Source organism: Gopherus flavomarginatus, chromosome 2 (genome assembly GCF_025201925.1).
Source record: "Gopherus flavomarginatus isolate rGopFla2 chromosome 2, rGopFla2.mat.asm, whole genome shotgun sequence".
Taxonomy (NCBI): Eukaryota; Metazoa; Chordata; order Testudines; family Testudinidae; genus Gopherus; species Gopherus flavomarginatus.
Genome location: NC_066618.1, coordinates 140087931 through 140104100, shown reverse-complemented (window position 1 = coordinate 140104100; position 16170 = coordinate 140087931). Strand labels below are relative to the sequence as shown.

General features: G+C 46.7%; 1 protein-coding gene across 4 annotated transcripts in view; it reads right to left on the bottom strand.

Moving 5' to 3' along the window:
• The window catches only part of TRIO (trio Rho guanine nucleotide exchange factor), a 441700-nt gene that overhangs the window by 207996 nt on the left and 217534 nt on the right, over window positions 1-16170 (bottom strand). For all 4 annotated transcript variants that reach the window (XM_050937381.1, XM_050937382.1, XM_050937383.1 and 1 more), the window contains exon 11: window positions 9702-9893. In XM_050937381.1, coding sequence (XP_050793338.1) covers window positions 9702-9893 — 192 coding nt within the window. The remainder of the gene's footprint in view (window positions 1-9701; window positions 9894-16170) is intronic.

Genomic DNA, 16170 nt, shown 5'->3' with positions numbered 1-16170 from the left:
ACTTATGCCAGTCAGGAGTATGAAAACCCCCACCCCGACTGACATAGCTATGCCAACAAAACCCCTGGATAGACACAGCTTTGTTGATGGAAGAGGGGTCCTCTTGACACAGCTAGCATTGTTCGGAGAGGTGGTGTTCCCATACTGACAAAACATTCCTGTCAGCATAGGCTATGCCTACACTAGGGGGCTATGCTGGCATAACTATGCTGATATAGGCTCTGTAGTGCAGACATACCCTATAACATGACATTTAACTTTAAAAAAATTAACAGCTACATAACCAAGCCTTTAGGGAATAGGTAAAAAAAAACAAGCTTCCACAGAAATGACTGTTACACTGCAGAGGTACAACAGCAAAACTTATCCAGAGGGGAAAGATGTAAATGCCTGAAAAGACAGAAGTTGTGTAGCAAGAAGTTAAATAGCATCTAGAGGCACAGAGGCAACATTCCAACACATCTGGGTTGATTTGTCAGAATTCCGGAGTTGTGAATCACAGGCAAGTCTGTCTTTTGTAAATCCCCTCTTCCCCACTTTCTTCCTCTACATTCCACATTGTTCACTGTTGCCTCCACTGAGTCCACCTAGATACTTTACAGCACTTCAGCCTCTCTTTTTGGTGCAAACAAATAGATACTGCAGAAAAAAACGGTTACCTATCTTTCGTAACCGTTGTTCTTCAAGATGTGTTGTTCATGTCCATTCCACATTAGGTTAGTGCGCACCATGTTCACGGATGTCAGAAACTTTTTCCCTTAGCTGCTCCCATCGGGTTGGCAGGGGAGCCCCCTAGAGTGGTGCCTCTATGCTGGCGCATATATACCTCTGCCCACCCAACCCCCCTTCAATTCCTTCGTGCCAGAGACTCCAACAGAGGGGATGGAGGGTGGGAAGCATAATGGATGTGAACACCACATCTCAAAGAAAAACAGTTATGAAAGGTAGGTAACCGTTTTTTCTTCTTCGAGTGCTTGTTCACATCCATTCCACATTAGGTAACTCACAAGTTTACCATAAGAGGAGGATAGGGATCATGGAGCAACTGCTTGGAGAACAGCCCTGACAACCACCTCGTCATCTCTGGCCTGCTGGTTGACTGCATAGTGGGCTTGAATGTGTGCACCGATGACCAGGTGGCTGCGTTACAGTTCTCCTGGATCGGGACGTGCGCCAGGAAAACTGTTAATGACGCTTGTGCCCTCGTCGAGTGAGCTGTGACCGCCGGGGCTGGAACCTTGGCGAGCTCATAGCAAGCGTGGATGCACTCTGCAATCCACAATAATATACGTTGCGCCGAGACCGGAAGCCCTTTCATTCTATCAGTTATGGTGACAAACAATTGCGTTGACTTGCGGAAAGGTTTAGTTCGTTCCAAATAGAAAGCCTGGAGCCCTTCGAACATCCAGAGTGTGCAGGCTACAGTGACTCGGGTCCATGTGTGGTTTAGGAAAGAACACTGGCAAACAAAAGTCCTGTCCCATATGAAATTGTGAAACTATTTTAGGGAGGAATTTTGGGTGTGGCCAGAGTTGCACTTTGTCCTTATAAAAAACTGTATAAGGAGGCTCTGAGGTTAGGGCCCTCAATTAGGACACCCTCCTTGCTGACGTAATGGCCACCAGGAATGCCGCCTTCCAGGAGAGGTGAAGAAGAGAGCAAGAGGCCAGGGGCTTGAACAGGGGCCCCATGAGCTTGGATAGGACCAAATTAAGGTTCCAAGGAGGGACCAGTGGGCGTGAGTAGGGGAACACTCTCTCCAGCCTTTTGAGGAACCGCACCACCATGGGGTTAGAAAAAACAGAGCATCGGGATTCCCCCGGGTGAAACGCTGAAATGGCAGCTAGATGCACTCTGATCAAGGAAGGAGAGAGACTCTGATGCTTGAGGTATTCTAAGAAGACTGGAATAGTGGCCTGGAGTGGCTGTATCTGCTTAGGCTCAAACCAGCAGGAAAATCTTTTCCACTTAGCTAGGTGGGCCACCCTAGCGGACCGTTTCCTACTGCCAAGGAGAATCTGCCGTACCAGAAGAGAGCACTGGCTCTCCAGAGCATTTAGCCAGAGAGTTTCCATGCCATGAGATGCAGAGACTGCAGATCTGGGTGGAGCAGGCGCCTGCGATCCTGCATGATGATATCCCAGTGCAGGGACAGGGCAATCGGGACAGCCACTGACAGCTCTAGCAGTGTTGTAAACCAGTGCTGACAAGGCCAAGCTGGGGCGATCAAAATTATCATCGCTTTGTCCCTGCGAACTTTGAGGAGAACTCTGGATGAGCGGGAACAGAGGAAAGGCGTACTTCATGCTCCTGCTCCAAGGGATCGTGAATATATCTGCAACTGAGCCCGGACTGTGGTTCTGGAATGAGTAAAACTGCAGACATTGGCTGTTGCTCTTGGTGGCAAAGAGGTCCATTTGGGAAAACCCTCACTTCTGGAAGACTGATCACAAGATGTCCAATCTCATCGACCACTCGTGCATGCGGTATGACCTGCTGAGGCTATCCGCTAGCTTGTTTCATTCTCCTGGGAGATATGACGTTACAAGATAGATGGAGCGGGCTATACAAAAGTCCCACAGGAGAAGGGCCTCTCGGCAGAGGGGAGAGGAATGGACTCCACCCTGCTTGTTTATATAAAACATGGTGGTGGTGTTGTCTGTCAGAGCTGTCACGCTGTGACATTCCAGCGTAGCATGAAAGGTTTGGCAGGCTAGACGAACCGCCCTGAGCTCCTTCACACTGATGTGAAGTGACATCTCGGCCTTGTACAGCAAGCCCTGTGTCCTTAGGTCCCCTAAGTGAGTTCCCTAGCTGAGGTCTGATGCATCTGTCACCAGCGTCAGAGCAGGCTGCGGTGTGGCAAAGGGGATACCCTCGAAGACTACCAGCTGACTGAGTCACCAGTGCAGGGAGTCCAACAACTGCACCGGAACTGTCATAACAAGGTCTAGGGGATCTCTGCCCGGGGGATATGACCGGGCTAGCCACACTTGTCAAGTCCTGAGGCTTAGTTGAGCATATTTGACTACGTGAGTGCACGCCGCCCTGTGAACCGCAGGAACCGCCAGCGAGCAGGGTGAATAGCCATGTGAAACTATGCATCTTTCATGTCGACGGCAGCGTTCCAATCCCCCAGATCCAGGGATGGGATAATAGTGCCTAGGGAGACCATGCGGAAGCAGACCTTGACTAAGAGCTTGTTGAGACCGCGAAGGTCTAAAATGGGCCCCTTTGCCTTTGAGATGAGAAAATAATGGGAGTAAAACCCCTTCCCGCCTTAGTTTCCGAGAGACTTCCCCCACCGTCCCCACCTCTAGGAGCAACTGTACCTCCTGCATAAGGAGTTCCTTGTGAGAAGGATCCCTGAAGAGGGATGGGGAAAGGGGGTGGGCAGGAGGGAAGGAGAACTGCAGCGTGTAACCCACTTTTCTCATGTGTAAGACCCAACGGTCCGACGTTATACGGGACCACACCTGGTAGAAGGACAAGCAGTTCAAGAAACAAGGGGAAGTATCCGGGAGCTGGGTTGGTATGCTGTCCTCGAGCGCAGCTTCAAAACCCCTGCTTGTTGCCAGGATGAGGATTGCCCTGGCTCTGGCCTTAATTAGGCGTGTTAGTCTGCCTGTGTCTGTTGTCTCTGCCCCTTCTGTGATAAAGCTCCTGCCTAGGGCGAGGCTGGTACTGCTGTTGCTGCAATGGTTGGGGCTTGAATGGCTTCCTCTGAGTCACCAAGGTGTGAATTCCTAATGACTTGAGGACTGCCCAGGAGTCTTTAAGGCTATGCAGCCTGGCATCTGTCTGGTCAGAAAAGAGGCCAGACCCTTCGAAGGGGAGGTCCTGGATGGTGTTCTGGACCTCTGGCGGAAGGCCTGAAGCCACACCGAGTGCCTCATCACCACACCTGAGGCGATTGTTCAGGCTGCTGCGTCTGCCGAGTCCAGAGAGGCCTGTAAAGAGGTCTTGGCAACTGCCTTTCCCTCTTCCACAAGGGCCATGAACTTAGGTTGAGAGCCCTGGGGTCAACCTAAGGAGTATTTAAATTTGGAAACTGCTGCCCAGGAATTAAAATTGTGCCTGTTTAGGATCACCTGCTGGTTCGCAATCCTTAACTGGAGTCCCCCAGAGGAGTAGACCTTCCTTCTGAAGAGGTCTAAACGTTTAGCCTCCTTGGCCTTGGGGGCCGGGGCTTGCTGGCCATGACGCTCCCCTTCATTCACGGCTGAGATGACCAGAGAACAGGGGGCTGGATGACAAAATAGGAAGTGGTATCCCTTGGAAGGGGCGAAGTACTTCCTCTCCACTCCCCTTGCTGTCGGTGCGCTGGAGGCTGGAGGCTGCCAGACCATTTTGTAGTTATACTGAATTGTCTTTATGAGCATGAGCGCAATTCTGGAGGGGTCTTCAGGGCTTAGGATGTCCACCACAGGATCCTCCTGCTCCACCGCTTCCAGGTCCAATTCTGGACAACCCTGCGGAGCAGCTCCTGATGTGCTTTGTGGTCAGCTGGGGGAGGCCTCAACACCACCGTGCCCACTACAGCTTCATCTGGGGATGATGAGGAGGTGAGGGCCTGCTGAGCTTCCTCCACCTGCCCTTTTTGCCGCTCCTCATAGACCAGGGGCACATCCGGGTCCTGTTGGGTTGATTGTCCCCGGGATGGCACCGGGCTCAGTGCCGCTTTTGCTCTCCGTTGCTTCAGAGAGGCATCTGGTGGCTTGGACAATGTGGCCTCCTTGGGCAGGGTAGGGTGCCTGCGTGGGGACCGGGACCAATGAACCAAATAGCCTGACCTCGAAGCTCTGGAGGAGGTCCCCTGCTGCTGCTGATAGGCCCACGGTGTCTAAAAGGGCCATTGTCCTGGCGGGCCCCATTGGGGATGCCACGTGGTCTGGGGCTCCCTGCTACCCGGCGCCCTGCAGGCATAGCTGGAGCAGCCTGAATTGACCTCAGATTCCGAGGACGCCGACCTCAAAGGCCAAGGTGGTGCCATGGCACAGTGCCGTTGGGAGGCTGGAGTGTGGCTCCTCACTGACCAGGAGCAGGATCAGTACCAATATTCTCTGGACTGGTATCACTGCCAGGGACCGGGGATTGCAGCCTTATGTTCCCTTGGTGCTGGCTTAGTGACGGTGCCAGGGAGCGATGTGCCGGCAGAGCTGGTGCCGTATGCTGGCTCGGTTCCAATGCCCTCGAGTCCCGCTGAGTCAAAGGTAACTGGGAGTCTACGGAGGCTGAGCTTGACCGGAACCGGCACTGGGAGCAGTGCTGGGTTGGTGACCTCGAGTGGCGCACCATTGACTGTTTGCCTGTGGACAGCACCCTTGGTGATGTTGCCAGAGGCTTCTCCTTGCTAGGATGGGGGCTTGCCGCCAAAAGCTTGGTGAGGTCTTTTGCCACCTCAAAGGTGTCTGGCATGGAAAGCTGTTATGGGATGTCCTCCAGTCCTTCTTCTGCATTCAACTCACTTAGCCCAGGGATCGGCAGGCCCTGTGGCGCCGGAGCCACTGGTGCCAGTATATGTCCTGGGGCCGCACTGTCCCTCTGAGTGCTCAGTCTCTTGGAAGACGCCACATTCTTATGTGAGGAGCACCCTCTATCGCCTTTAGGCTGCCCCTTTGACCAGGCTGGAGAGGTCGAATGGTGCCAGGGCCTGTCTTGTTGCCTCGGTGCGGTATGCTTACAGTGCCCCACCGGCGCTGGATCATGGACTGATGCCGGGGCACTCCGCACCAAGGACTGCGGCGCCCAAGCCAGATGGTCGAAGGCCGCAGTGCGGCCTCCAGGAGTAATTGCTTGAGGCAAAAGTCTCTTTATTGATTCTTGGCTTAAAAGCCTTATAGATCTTGCAGTGCTCAGTCTGGTGCGATTCCCCCAAACAGCGGAGACGCAAGTTATGGGGATCACTGATCAGCATAGGCTTGCCGCATGTGACACAAGCCTTAAACCCTTGGGCCTGCCGCATGCCCCACGCCCGCAGCCCAGGGCTGGTGCTGGAAACAACTTCCAGACACCTAAAACAAAGGAAGCTTAACTATCTATTATTAAGAAGTGCTAACTACTGATAACTATTAACTACAGATACCTGTTAACTACTGATAACTGCTTCAACTGTGCTAAGGGATCACTCACAAGAGAGTTGTTCGAACGCCACCAGGGATGGTAAGAAGGAACTGAAGGGGGGGTCGGGTCAGCGGGGGTATGTGTGCACTAGCATAGAAGCGCCGCTCTAGTGGGCTCCCCTGCTGACCCGATGGAAGCCACTAAGGGAAAAAGTTTCCGACATGCATGCGGTGCACACACACCCAATGTGGCATGGACGTGAACAAGCAATCGAATCAGAATTACAAAGAACCACCATAAGAGTAACATCATATTATGGCATCTGGCCCAAGCTGCCATTTCTCTCCTGGATTAGTCTTTGATTCCCATCTGTCAGCTCAGCAGTGACAATGGAGCCGAATGAAGCCTTTTTACCACTTTCTTGCTTGTACCAGCTTCACTAACCTTTAAACTTTTTTGTTCCATGTCATTCTTCACCGTTTCTATCTAACCCAGGGGTCTCAAACACACATGCAGCCCGCGGGGCTCTTGCGTGTGGCCTGCCAAGCTCCTTGCACCCCTGCCCCTCTGCCTACCTGCGGGATTGCCCCTGTGGCATTGCAAGCCCCGCATCGCTATCTGAAGCTGCTGGCAGCACACCCCTTCAGGCCGAGAGGGGAGGGGGAAGGAGGCAGAGGGCTCCTGCATTGCCTCCTTCCAGGCACTGCCCCCTGCAGCTCCCATTGGCCGGGAATAGGGAACCGCGACCAATGGGAGTTTCGTGGGAGGTACCTGGAGGAGCAGCAAGAGCAGCAGACACATGGAACCCTGAGCCCCTCCCCCTCCCTGAGGAGCCACAGGGACACGGTTCCAGCTGCTTCCTGGAACGGAGCAGCGCGGGGCCAGGGGCCAGGGCAGGCAGGCAGGCAGGGAGCCAGCCCTGACCCTGGTGCGCACCACTGCCACCCCAGAGCCGCCCTAGGTAAGCAGCACCGGGCTGGAGCTTGCACCCTGAACTCCTCCTGCACCCCAACTCCCTGCCCTGAGCCCCCTGCCACACCCTGCACCCCAACTCCCTGCCCTGAGCCCCCTGCTGCACCCCTCACCCTCTTGTACCCCACCCACCAACACCCTGCCCTGAGCCCCCTGCTGAACCTGGCAAACTATCTGCAAACCCTGGGGGCAGCGCTGGGGTGGGGACTTCGAGGAAGGGGTTGGATTGGGGCAGGGAAGGGGTGGAAAGAGGTGGGGCAGGAGTGGGGCCTAATGGAAGGGGTGGAGTGGGGACGGGGCCAGAGGCAGCGAGGGGGAGTGTGAGTGATGCGGCCCTTGGTTCAATGCACTAATCCTCATGTGGCCATCGTGGTCATTTGAGTTTGAGACCCCGATCTAACCCATCCTCAGTTTTCCTTTATTTCTATAGCCCTGCACTTCGGTATGTATCACTGTGTATGGTATCCTTTCCAGGTCCATTCTTGACACGTGTCCAAACCCTCACAGTCATCTCTCTCCAATCTTAGTTCCTGCCTTACCCATGTTATCATCACTTATTTTAGATTTTGTAGAAGTTTTTTGAATTCTTAGAAAAAGTAAAGCTCTCAACAGAAAGTCTGAAAAAGGCACCATGAAGTGACAACAAAGTCACAACACTGCTGCAGATTTACAAGCAAGAGCAAGTGCCCAGCGAATGGGGAAAAGCAATAGCAAGTACATATCTATTTAAAAAAAAAAAAAAAAAAAAAAAAGGAAATAAGAGTGAGTGCAAGACCTATAGAGCGATCCGCTTACTGAGTGTGCTGTGAAACACGTCCCCCAAGATGTTGCAGAGGAGAATGAGAAGTATGAGGATGTTGCCCTGGCAGAGGAACAGGTTGCACTGAGACCGACATCAGAGAAACACAGACAACACACCTGAACCTGCTACAAGACCTGTGTAGACTTCACATGGGCTTTTGACAGCACTTGGCAGAAAGGGCTATGGCAAGTTTTGAGTATGTCTGGTTTCCCAAGAAATTGATTGAGCTGGTAGAAAGTATCAACAGCAAGTTGATGAATGTGCAGAGAATAGACAAGAAGTTGATGGAATGGTTCAGGATGACCACATGAGTGCAACAAAGGATGTGCAGTATCACCGGATTTGTTTCAGTTGGTACTAGAAGTAGTCGTGACTGTAGCACTGAGAGATGAAATGGGAGGAGCCAAGTTAAGTGGGAGAACAGCGAATAACCTTAGGTTCACAGATGATATTGACCTCACAGCATTGTCCTGGGTGGCCCTAGAGAGTAACTGACAAGGTAGATCGCCAGAGCAGAAAATTCAGACGGACGATAAGTACAGAGAACACAAAAATTATGGCAATTGACGACAGCAGGAAGAGACAAAGATTCAAGTCAGTGACAAAGAACTAGAAGAGGTGGAAAAATGTAACCTTGGAGGACTAGTATTGAAAATGGGAACTGGGAAGATGACATAAAAAAGAATCTCTGCTGGATTTATGATACATAGCAGCACCAGATATCAGAGGAACACAGAGGAAAGAGAAAGTATATCTATACTGAGACACCAAAAAATACCGTAAAGTATAATAGGTGAGAGTTAATTTTTAAGGACTCTCTTCATGTTGCATTAACGCAGCAAGTGTGGGTCTGCAAAGGGGAGAAGTGAGGAGAGCATGAGCAAGACTTAATACAGAAACCACTGGCTAAATAACACATTTATGTCTAGAGTTGTAAAGCAATCTAATAATGAACATTTTCACAGATCATTTGCTTTTCCTGTTTAATAAAATATATGAAACAGATGTTCACATACTGAAATCTACCCTATAAGACAGTTTGCAGAATGCAGTATATTTTGGATAATGTCCTTTCCTTCTCCACAAGGCATGACTGTTCTTCCTAAATTAAAATTTGCTCAAAATCTCACAAGTCCAGGACCAATCAGCCCCAGGTGATATAATGTAACAGAATAATTAATAAGCTTCATTAGCATGGTGAATCGGGGGTGGGGAGAGAGGAGGAGGAAAAAATATAAACACTGATAATCTACTTGAGGAGTAACTTCAGGAGCCCAACGCAAAATGGTTTTAAAATGATTACCCCTCACTCCGTTTAGTTAATGCCTAGCAATCTGAGGTGCCTTCACTCCTCTTGATCTACTTTCAACCTGAAAAAAATTCCACAAAGACTTCTACTCATGTGCAGCAAAGAGAAACAAATGTCTAGTGGAGAGGGCTCTTACATGGGGGACAGGAGGCCTGGTTCTATTCCCAGCTCTGGGGAAAGTCACTGGACTTCTGTGCCTTGGCTTTCCCCCACCCTCTGAGCCACTGTCTTGTAAAAATAGATTTTAAGCTCTCTCCAAGGCAGCGACTGTCTCTTACTATGTCTAGTATGAGCTCCCATAATACAAATAATCATCATCACATCCCATTCACGGATAAATAGTTGTCAGGGATTGGCAATGTACAGAGACAGCTAACACTGTGATGTCAGTAGAATAAGATGGTCTGAGCTCAGTTTTGAATTAAATGCTCACTGTACAGTTGGGGTTCATTGTATCTCATTAGCAAGAGCTGTATGTTATACCAATGAAAAGATTACTCGGCTTGCATCCTTTTCAAGTTTGCCAGGTATTTCCATGGTTTGTGGTCAGCTTACCTCTTTAACGTGAGTGTGAAAAGACACAGACATGTCCAGCAGGATCTTGCGTTGCTCCACACGCCTAACAAAATCCTGTATTCTGTCTTCCAACTGATGTGCAGCTTGATAAATCTCTTCTGGATCACACTCCCCCGTCTGAGCCAGCTGCTCGGCAGCTTCTAGCAATTTATCTGCATTGGTATATGTGTTCTGCAGAAAAATAAAATGATGGTTTTACAGGGATAAGTGAACAGAAGGTAATGCTGGCCTGTATCTAAAGACACAATACCTTGCCCATTGCAGGAAACAAACTGGAAAAAACGGAGCAGTAAAGCATTAGGTTGCTGGAATCTCACGTCAATAACCTTCTCATTCTCTTTACAGTAGATAGGTAACAGTCTAATCCTCTGACATTGTCCTTTAATACACTGCAGAAAAAGGAACATCTGCAGACAAACTGTCACCTTACATACACCAGGCAATAAAATGCTTTTATGATTTTTTGCATATAGACAATTACCAGAGTAAAGGGAGGATCTATAAATGTCTGCAGCACTTTGGTTCAGTTTCATAAAAAACAAAAGGACCTCTAGCTACTGTTCCTTTTGGGGGCAGTGGATGGAAATTCTTAAAGAGTTATAGGTCTTTGAAGTCCCATTTTAACAAGTATCATCCTTTCACATCTCTTCACTTTTGTAGTTGAAATGTATGTTTTTCTCCTGTTAGGAAGAGTGGAACAATATCCAATTCATTCAAATAAAACATGGTGAATATTCACCATTCATTGTTTATTCTCTTCATTGTTTTTTGTGGCGTTTTACCCATGCAATGAAAACACATCATGAGTGAAGCAGAATTTCTACTAGCATTGAAAATACCCTAGTCTAAGATGCAGGACTTGGTCCATTCCTTCCAGGACTAGTAACAAATCCACTGCCAGATTGAAGAACAGTTTTAAAGCCTGATATGTTGTAAATTAACATTGTTAAACACCATTTGACAGACCAGTAACAAATACTCTCAGGTCAGAAAGCTTTTCCCAGCACTTATCCAAGAGCAATGACCAGAAAAGAAGGTTTTAATTCATGTTTTTAAGTGGGGCATTTAGAAAAAATACCGTAAGACTGACAGCAATGAGGTGTGAAGAGTCAACAGATAAGAAAAAAAATCCTCAGGTTTCCTTGCAAAAGCTGATAAATTTGGCAGTTGTGAGGTGTTGAAATGGCATGTAGGGAGGCGGGTAACTGGAAGGGAGGGCAGGATGAAAGGGCAGTGGGAGAGTTCAGGGGGTAACTGGACACAAGTTGTGAAACAGTCTGGTGTTTGTGTGGCAAGGCCAAGTCAGGCAAATTTTGGAAGCTACATAAGGGATCGTTTCCCAGGAGTGGAGTGCTGACTGATGGTGCTTTTGGAAAGGAAGAGTGAGAGTTCAGCAGCTGCAAAAGGGAGAGGAGTCAGTGCACAAAACTGAACAAACAACAAAAATCAAAACCTCAAGAACCAAAAGACCCAAATATCTGACATGAAAACAATCTCCCCTCCAAGAGAGCCTCTGTGAACTGAAAGGAGACATTTTTAAACAAGTATGTTTCCTTACTTATTAAAACTGAAATGTAGAAGTCTCGCTTACATTTACTTTTCATCCTGCGCTCTCTGTTCAGTGTGTTACACTTCCAATTAAATGCAAGTTTCACGCACCAGCACAGTCCCGCAGCGTTCACATTGCAAACACTAATGGGGAACTTTTAGCCACTAAAGAGGAAGACAACAGAGGCCTAGTCTACACAAGGAAAGGGTTGCTGGCATAGCATTGCCGGCAAACCTTCCTAATAAAGACGAAGCTTATACGAGCAGAAGAGTGCTTTTGCCAGTAAAGCTTATATTGAGTCCCCACATAAAAAGTCTATTGGCAAAAGCCTTCTCGCTTTGCAAGTATAACTGTGGCCACACTAGGGCTTTAGCTGGTATGGAAAGGAAAAGAAAATAAATCACACTCCTAACAGATATTACCATATCAGTCAAAGTTTCTATTGTAGACCTGACCTAAAACATGACAAGGAACTAGGCAATCAGAGTTCTCGCTTGCTTTGCCACTGAGTTACCGGGCAACTCCTACACAAATCATGTGTTCATCTTTGTGGCTGTGTATGTAGAACAGAGAGTCTCTTACATACCTCGCCTAGGCAGGTAGAAATAGTAAAAGGTATTATTTATTAGTGTGTGCAAAATTGCTTTGAGTGGCTCAGTTGGAAAGTGCTTGTGATGTAAAATTTTCTTTTTTTTTTTAAATAACATCACATAAACTAGAATAAAAAAACTCGGGTAATGTTTGCATGTTTCTGTAAAAACTCATTCTTATAGCCTCCCTCTCACTTCCCCTAACAAACCTAATATTTCATCTGATCTTGTTCTTTTAAGCTCAGGTTTTAACTCAATTTTTAAAATCAACATCAACATTTTGAAATGAACTGTAAACATGATTCAAAGCCATTTGAAAATACTCCGACATATTATCTGCCAGCAGCACAAACTTTTGTACATCTTGGGAACGAAAAACTTTGTCTGACTAAATACTGCTTTCAACTATTCCATTTTTTGACTTGTTCAGTATAATAAATTCATTAATTATTTATGCAACATTAGTCTCTAGTCTTTTTGAATTAAACTGTGCACACACCAGACAATGGGCGTCATCTCCTGCTCTCCAACCCTAAAGGGAGGTTCTGAGTCTCTAAAACGTTGTATCTGAGGAAGCCTGCACCCGCACCGTAGTGGAGTGCACTACCCACCAACCCAAAAGATGTTAGAGCAGAACACTTCCTGGCCAGTATTTACATGTGTCCAGTGCTACAGCCAAAGCTCTCACAGGCCTGGTCCACACTACAGCGTTAAATAGATTTAAACAGCGTTAAATCGATTTAACGCTGTACCCGTCCACACTACAAGGCACTTTAAATCGATTTTAAGGGCTCTTAAAATCGATTTCTGTACTCCTCCCCAACGAGAGGAGTAACCCTAAAATCGATATTACTATATCGATTTAGGGTTAGTGTGGACGGAAATCGAAGTTATTGGTCTCATTCTTTTACTGAGCTACCCAGAGTGCACCGCTCCGGAAATCGATGGTAGCCTAGGACCATGGACGCACACCACCGAATTAATGTGCCCTGGTGTGGATGCGTAAAATCAATTTTATAAAACCAGTTTTATAAAACCAGTTTTAATAATTTCGATTTTATGCTGTAGTGTAGACGTGGCCACAGATGAGCAAGAAAAGAAGACCAATGCTCACAGTTGTAACCTGAAAGGCTACACTGGCAACTACCTAGGGAACCAAGGGCCCCACCCACAGCCGTCTGTGTGACTGAAGAGATCGTGTCCCATTTTATAATAAATCTGACAATTTATTCTTATGAAATACTATTTAAGAATTCTGAGAGCATCCTCATCTTAATGTAGCCTGAGCATTTCAGATTTATCTTTCTGCAAACTGGAAGATGATCTAGATGAATTAAGGATTTAATGTAATTATGGATTTAATGTAATTTGGATGTCATTTTCAAAAATAACTCTAATGCTGTATCCTTAGACAGCACGCAGCAAAGAGGGTCAATCCTCAACTCATTTTGTAAACCTTCCTTCAATTAGTAATGACATCCAGTGGAAATCTTTTTTCTTATATAGTTATGCCAGTGTGCAGGAGCTAAGATCCTAAACATTGTGGGCTGTGCTGGAGAACTCCCCAAGACAGACAGACAAATGAAAAGAGTGCAAAGAGAAGGCATCTCTTTAGGGATTTAATAAAACTGATCTAAAGTATGCAAGGTCATTCTCTATCTAGCAGTCAGTTACGGCTATTTGAGCAGGCTGGGAGGATAAGAGTAGCAGCATGGCACTAGAAGCGGTTTATGCCCATTTCCTAACTAGACAGGGAGGCATTCATGGTGTAGATCAGCTTTAACTATCTGTATTAAATTAACATGACTTTTCAGTAGGGCTGTCACTTAATCACAGTTAACTCACATGATTAACTCAAAAAAATTCATTGCGATTAAAAAATGCATCATGATTAATCACAGTTTTAACTGCACTGTTAAACAATAGAATACCAACTGAAATTTATTAAATATTTTTGATGTTTTTCTACATTTTCATATATATTGTATTCTGTGTTGTAACTGAAATCAACATGATTTCACGTGTTATTTTTTATTACAAATATTTGCACTGTTAAAATGATAAACAAAATAGTATTTTTCAATTCACCTCATACAATACTGTACTGCAATCTTTTTGTCGTAAAAGTGAAACTTACAAATGTAGATTTTTTTTGGTTACATAACTGCACTTAAAAACAAAACAATGTAAAACTTCAGAGCCTACAACTCCACTCAGTTCTACTTCTTGCTCAGCCGATCACTAAGACAAACAAGTTTGTTTATATTTACAGAAACTACTGCTGCCCTCTTCTTATTTACGATGTCACCAGAAAGTGAGAACAGGCATTTACATGGCACTTTTGTAGCTGGGATTGGAAGGTATTTATGTACCATACGTATATTAAATATTTGTATGCCCCCTCATGCTTTGGACACCATTCCTGAGGACATGCTTCCATGCTGATGACTAAGGCTCTGTTTTAGTCATGTGTAGTTTTAGTAAAAGTCTTGTACAGGTCACAGGCAGTAAACAAAAATTCATGGCCCTTTACCTGTCCATGACTTATACTGTATACCCCTAACTAAAACTTGGGCGGGGGCCGTGGGTGCTCGGAGGGGGGCGGGGTGGCAGCACGGTCCAGGGGCGCCGCGGGTGCCGGAGTACTAGCAGGGACTCCCTCCATGTGTCCCTGCAGCTTCTAGGTGGCAGAGAAGCTTGGGGCTCCACCCGCTGCTCCCACCACAAGCCCCTGTTGCACAGCTCCCATTGGATGGGAACCGCAACCAAAGGGAGCTGCAGGCGCAGGCAGCACGCAGAGTTCCCTGGCCCCTCCTCCACCTAGGAGCTGCAGGGCCATGCCAGTGGGAGCTGGGAAGCCCCCCACCCTGAGGTAAGCGCCCCCCCCCCACACATACATATTCCCCAACCCTCTGCCTCTAGCCCTTCCCACACTCTAAACTGCTGCTCCTGGCCCAGGGGCTTCCCGGCTGAGGCAGCACCTGAGTCAGCACCAGTCGCTGCAGAAGTCATGGAAAGTCACGGAATCCATGACTTCCATGATAGACTTGCAGCCTTATTGATGACGCTCATTAAAGAAAGAATACATTCATTAAATTTGTTACTGAACTCCTTGGGGAGTATTCTATGTTCCCTGCTCTGTTTTACCTGCATTCTTCCATATATTTCATGTTACAGCAGTCTCAGATGATGACCCAGCATGTTGTTCATTGTAAGAACACTTTCACGCAGATTTGACAAAACGCAAAGGTACCAATGTGAGATTTTTAAAGATAGCTACAGCACTCGATGTGAGGTTTAAGAATCTGAAGTGCCTTCCAAAATCTGAAAGGGATGAGGTGTGGAGCATACTTTCAGACGTCTTGAAAGAGCAACGCTCCAATGTGGAAACTACAGAACCTGAACCACCAAAAAAGAAAATCAACCTTTTGCTGGTGGCATCTGACTCAGATAATGAAAATGAACATGCATCGGTCTGCATTGCTTTGGATTGTTATAGTGCAAAACCCCTCATTAGCGTGGACGCATGTCTTCTGGAATGGTGGTTGAAGCATGAAGGGACATATGACTCTTTAGCGCATCTGGCATGTAAATCTCTTGCAACACAGTCCCAGGTTAATGCCTGTTCTCACTTTCAGGTGACACTGTAACCAAGAAGCGTGCAGCATTATCTTCTGCAAATGTAAACAAACTTGTTAGTCTGAGCGATTGGCTAAACAAGAAATAGGACTGCGTGGACCTGTAGGCTCTAAAATTTTACATTGTTTTATTTTTGAATGCAGTTTTTTGGTACATAATCCTACATTTGTAAGTTCAACTTTCATTGTAAAGAGATTTCACTACAGTACTTGTATTGGGTGAATTGAAAAATACTATTTCTTTTGTTTTTTACAGTGCAAATACTTGTAATCAAAAATAAACATAAAGTGAGCACTGTACACTTTGTATTCTGCGTTGTAACTGAAATGGATATATTTGAAAATGTAGAAAACATCCAAACTATTTAAATAAATGGTATTCTATTACTGTTTAACAATGCGATTAATTGCAATTAATTTTTTTAATCGCTTGGCAGCCCTACTTTTCAGAGAGACTGCAGTAGCTGTCACCTTCATGAGCCATCCCTCAAGAAAATAAACAGCGGTTACGTATTTATATAGCGCAAAATATACTGTATCTAGACTTCATACGAAAATTAAATGTGATTTAAATAAAATAGCACAGAGTCACAGCCACCACTAATATAAGGAATTGGACAAGGGCTACCAGGTAACTGGTAAAAGGAGGATGCTACAACGGTCTCATATGA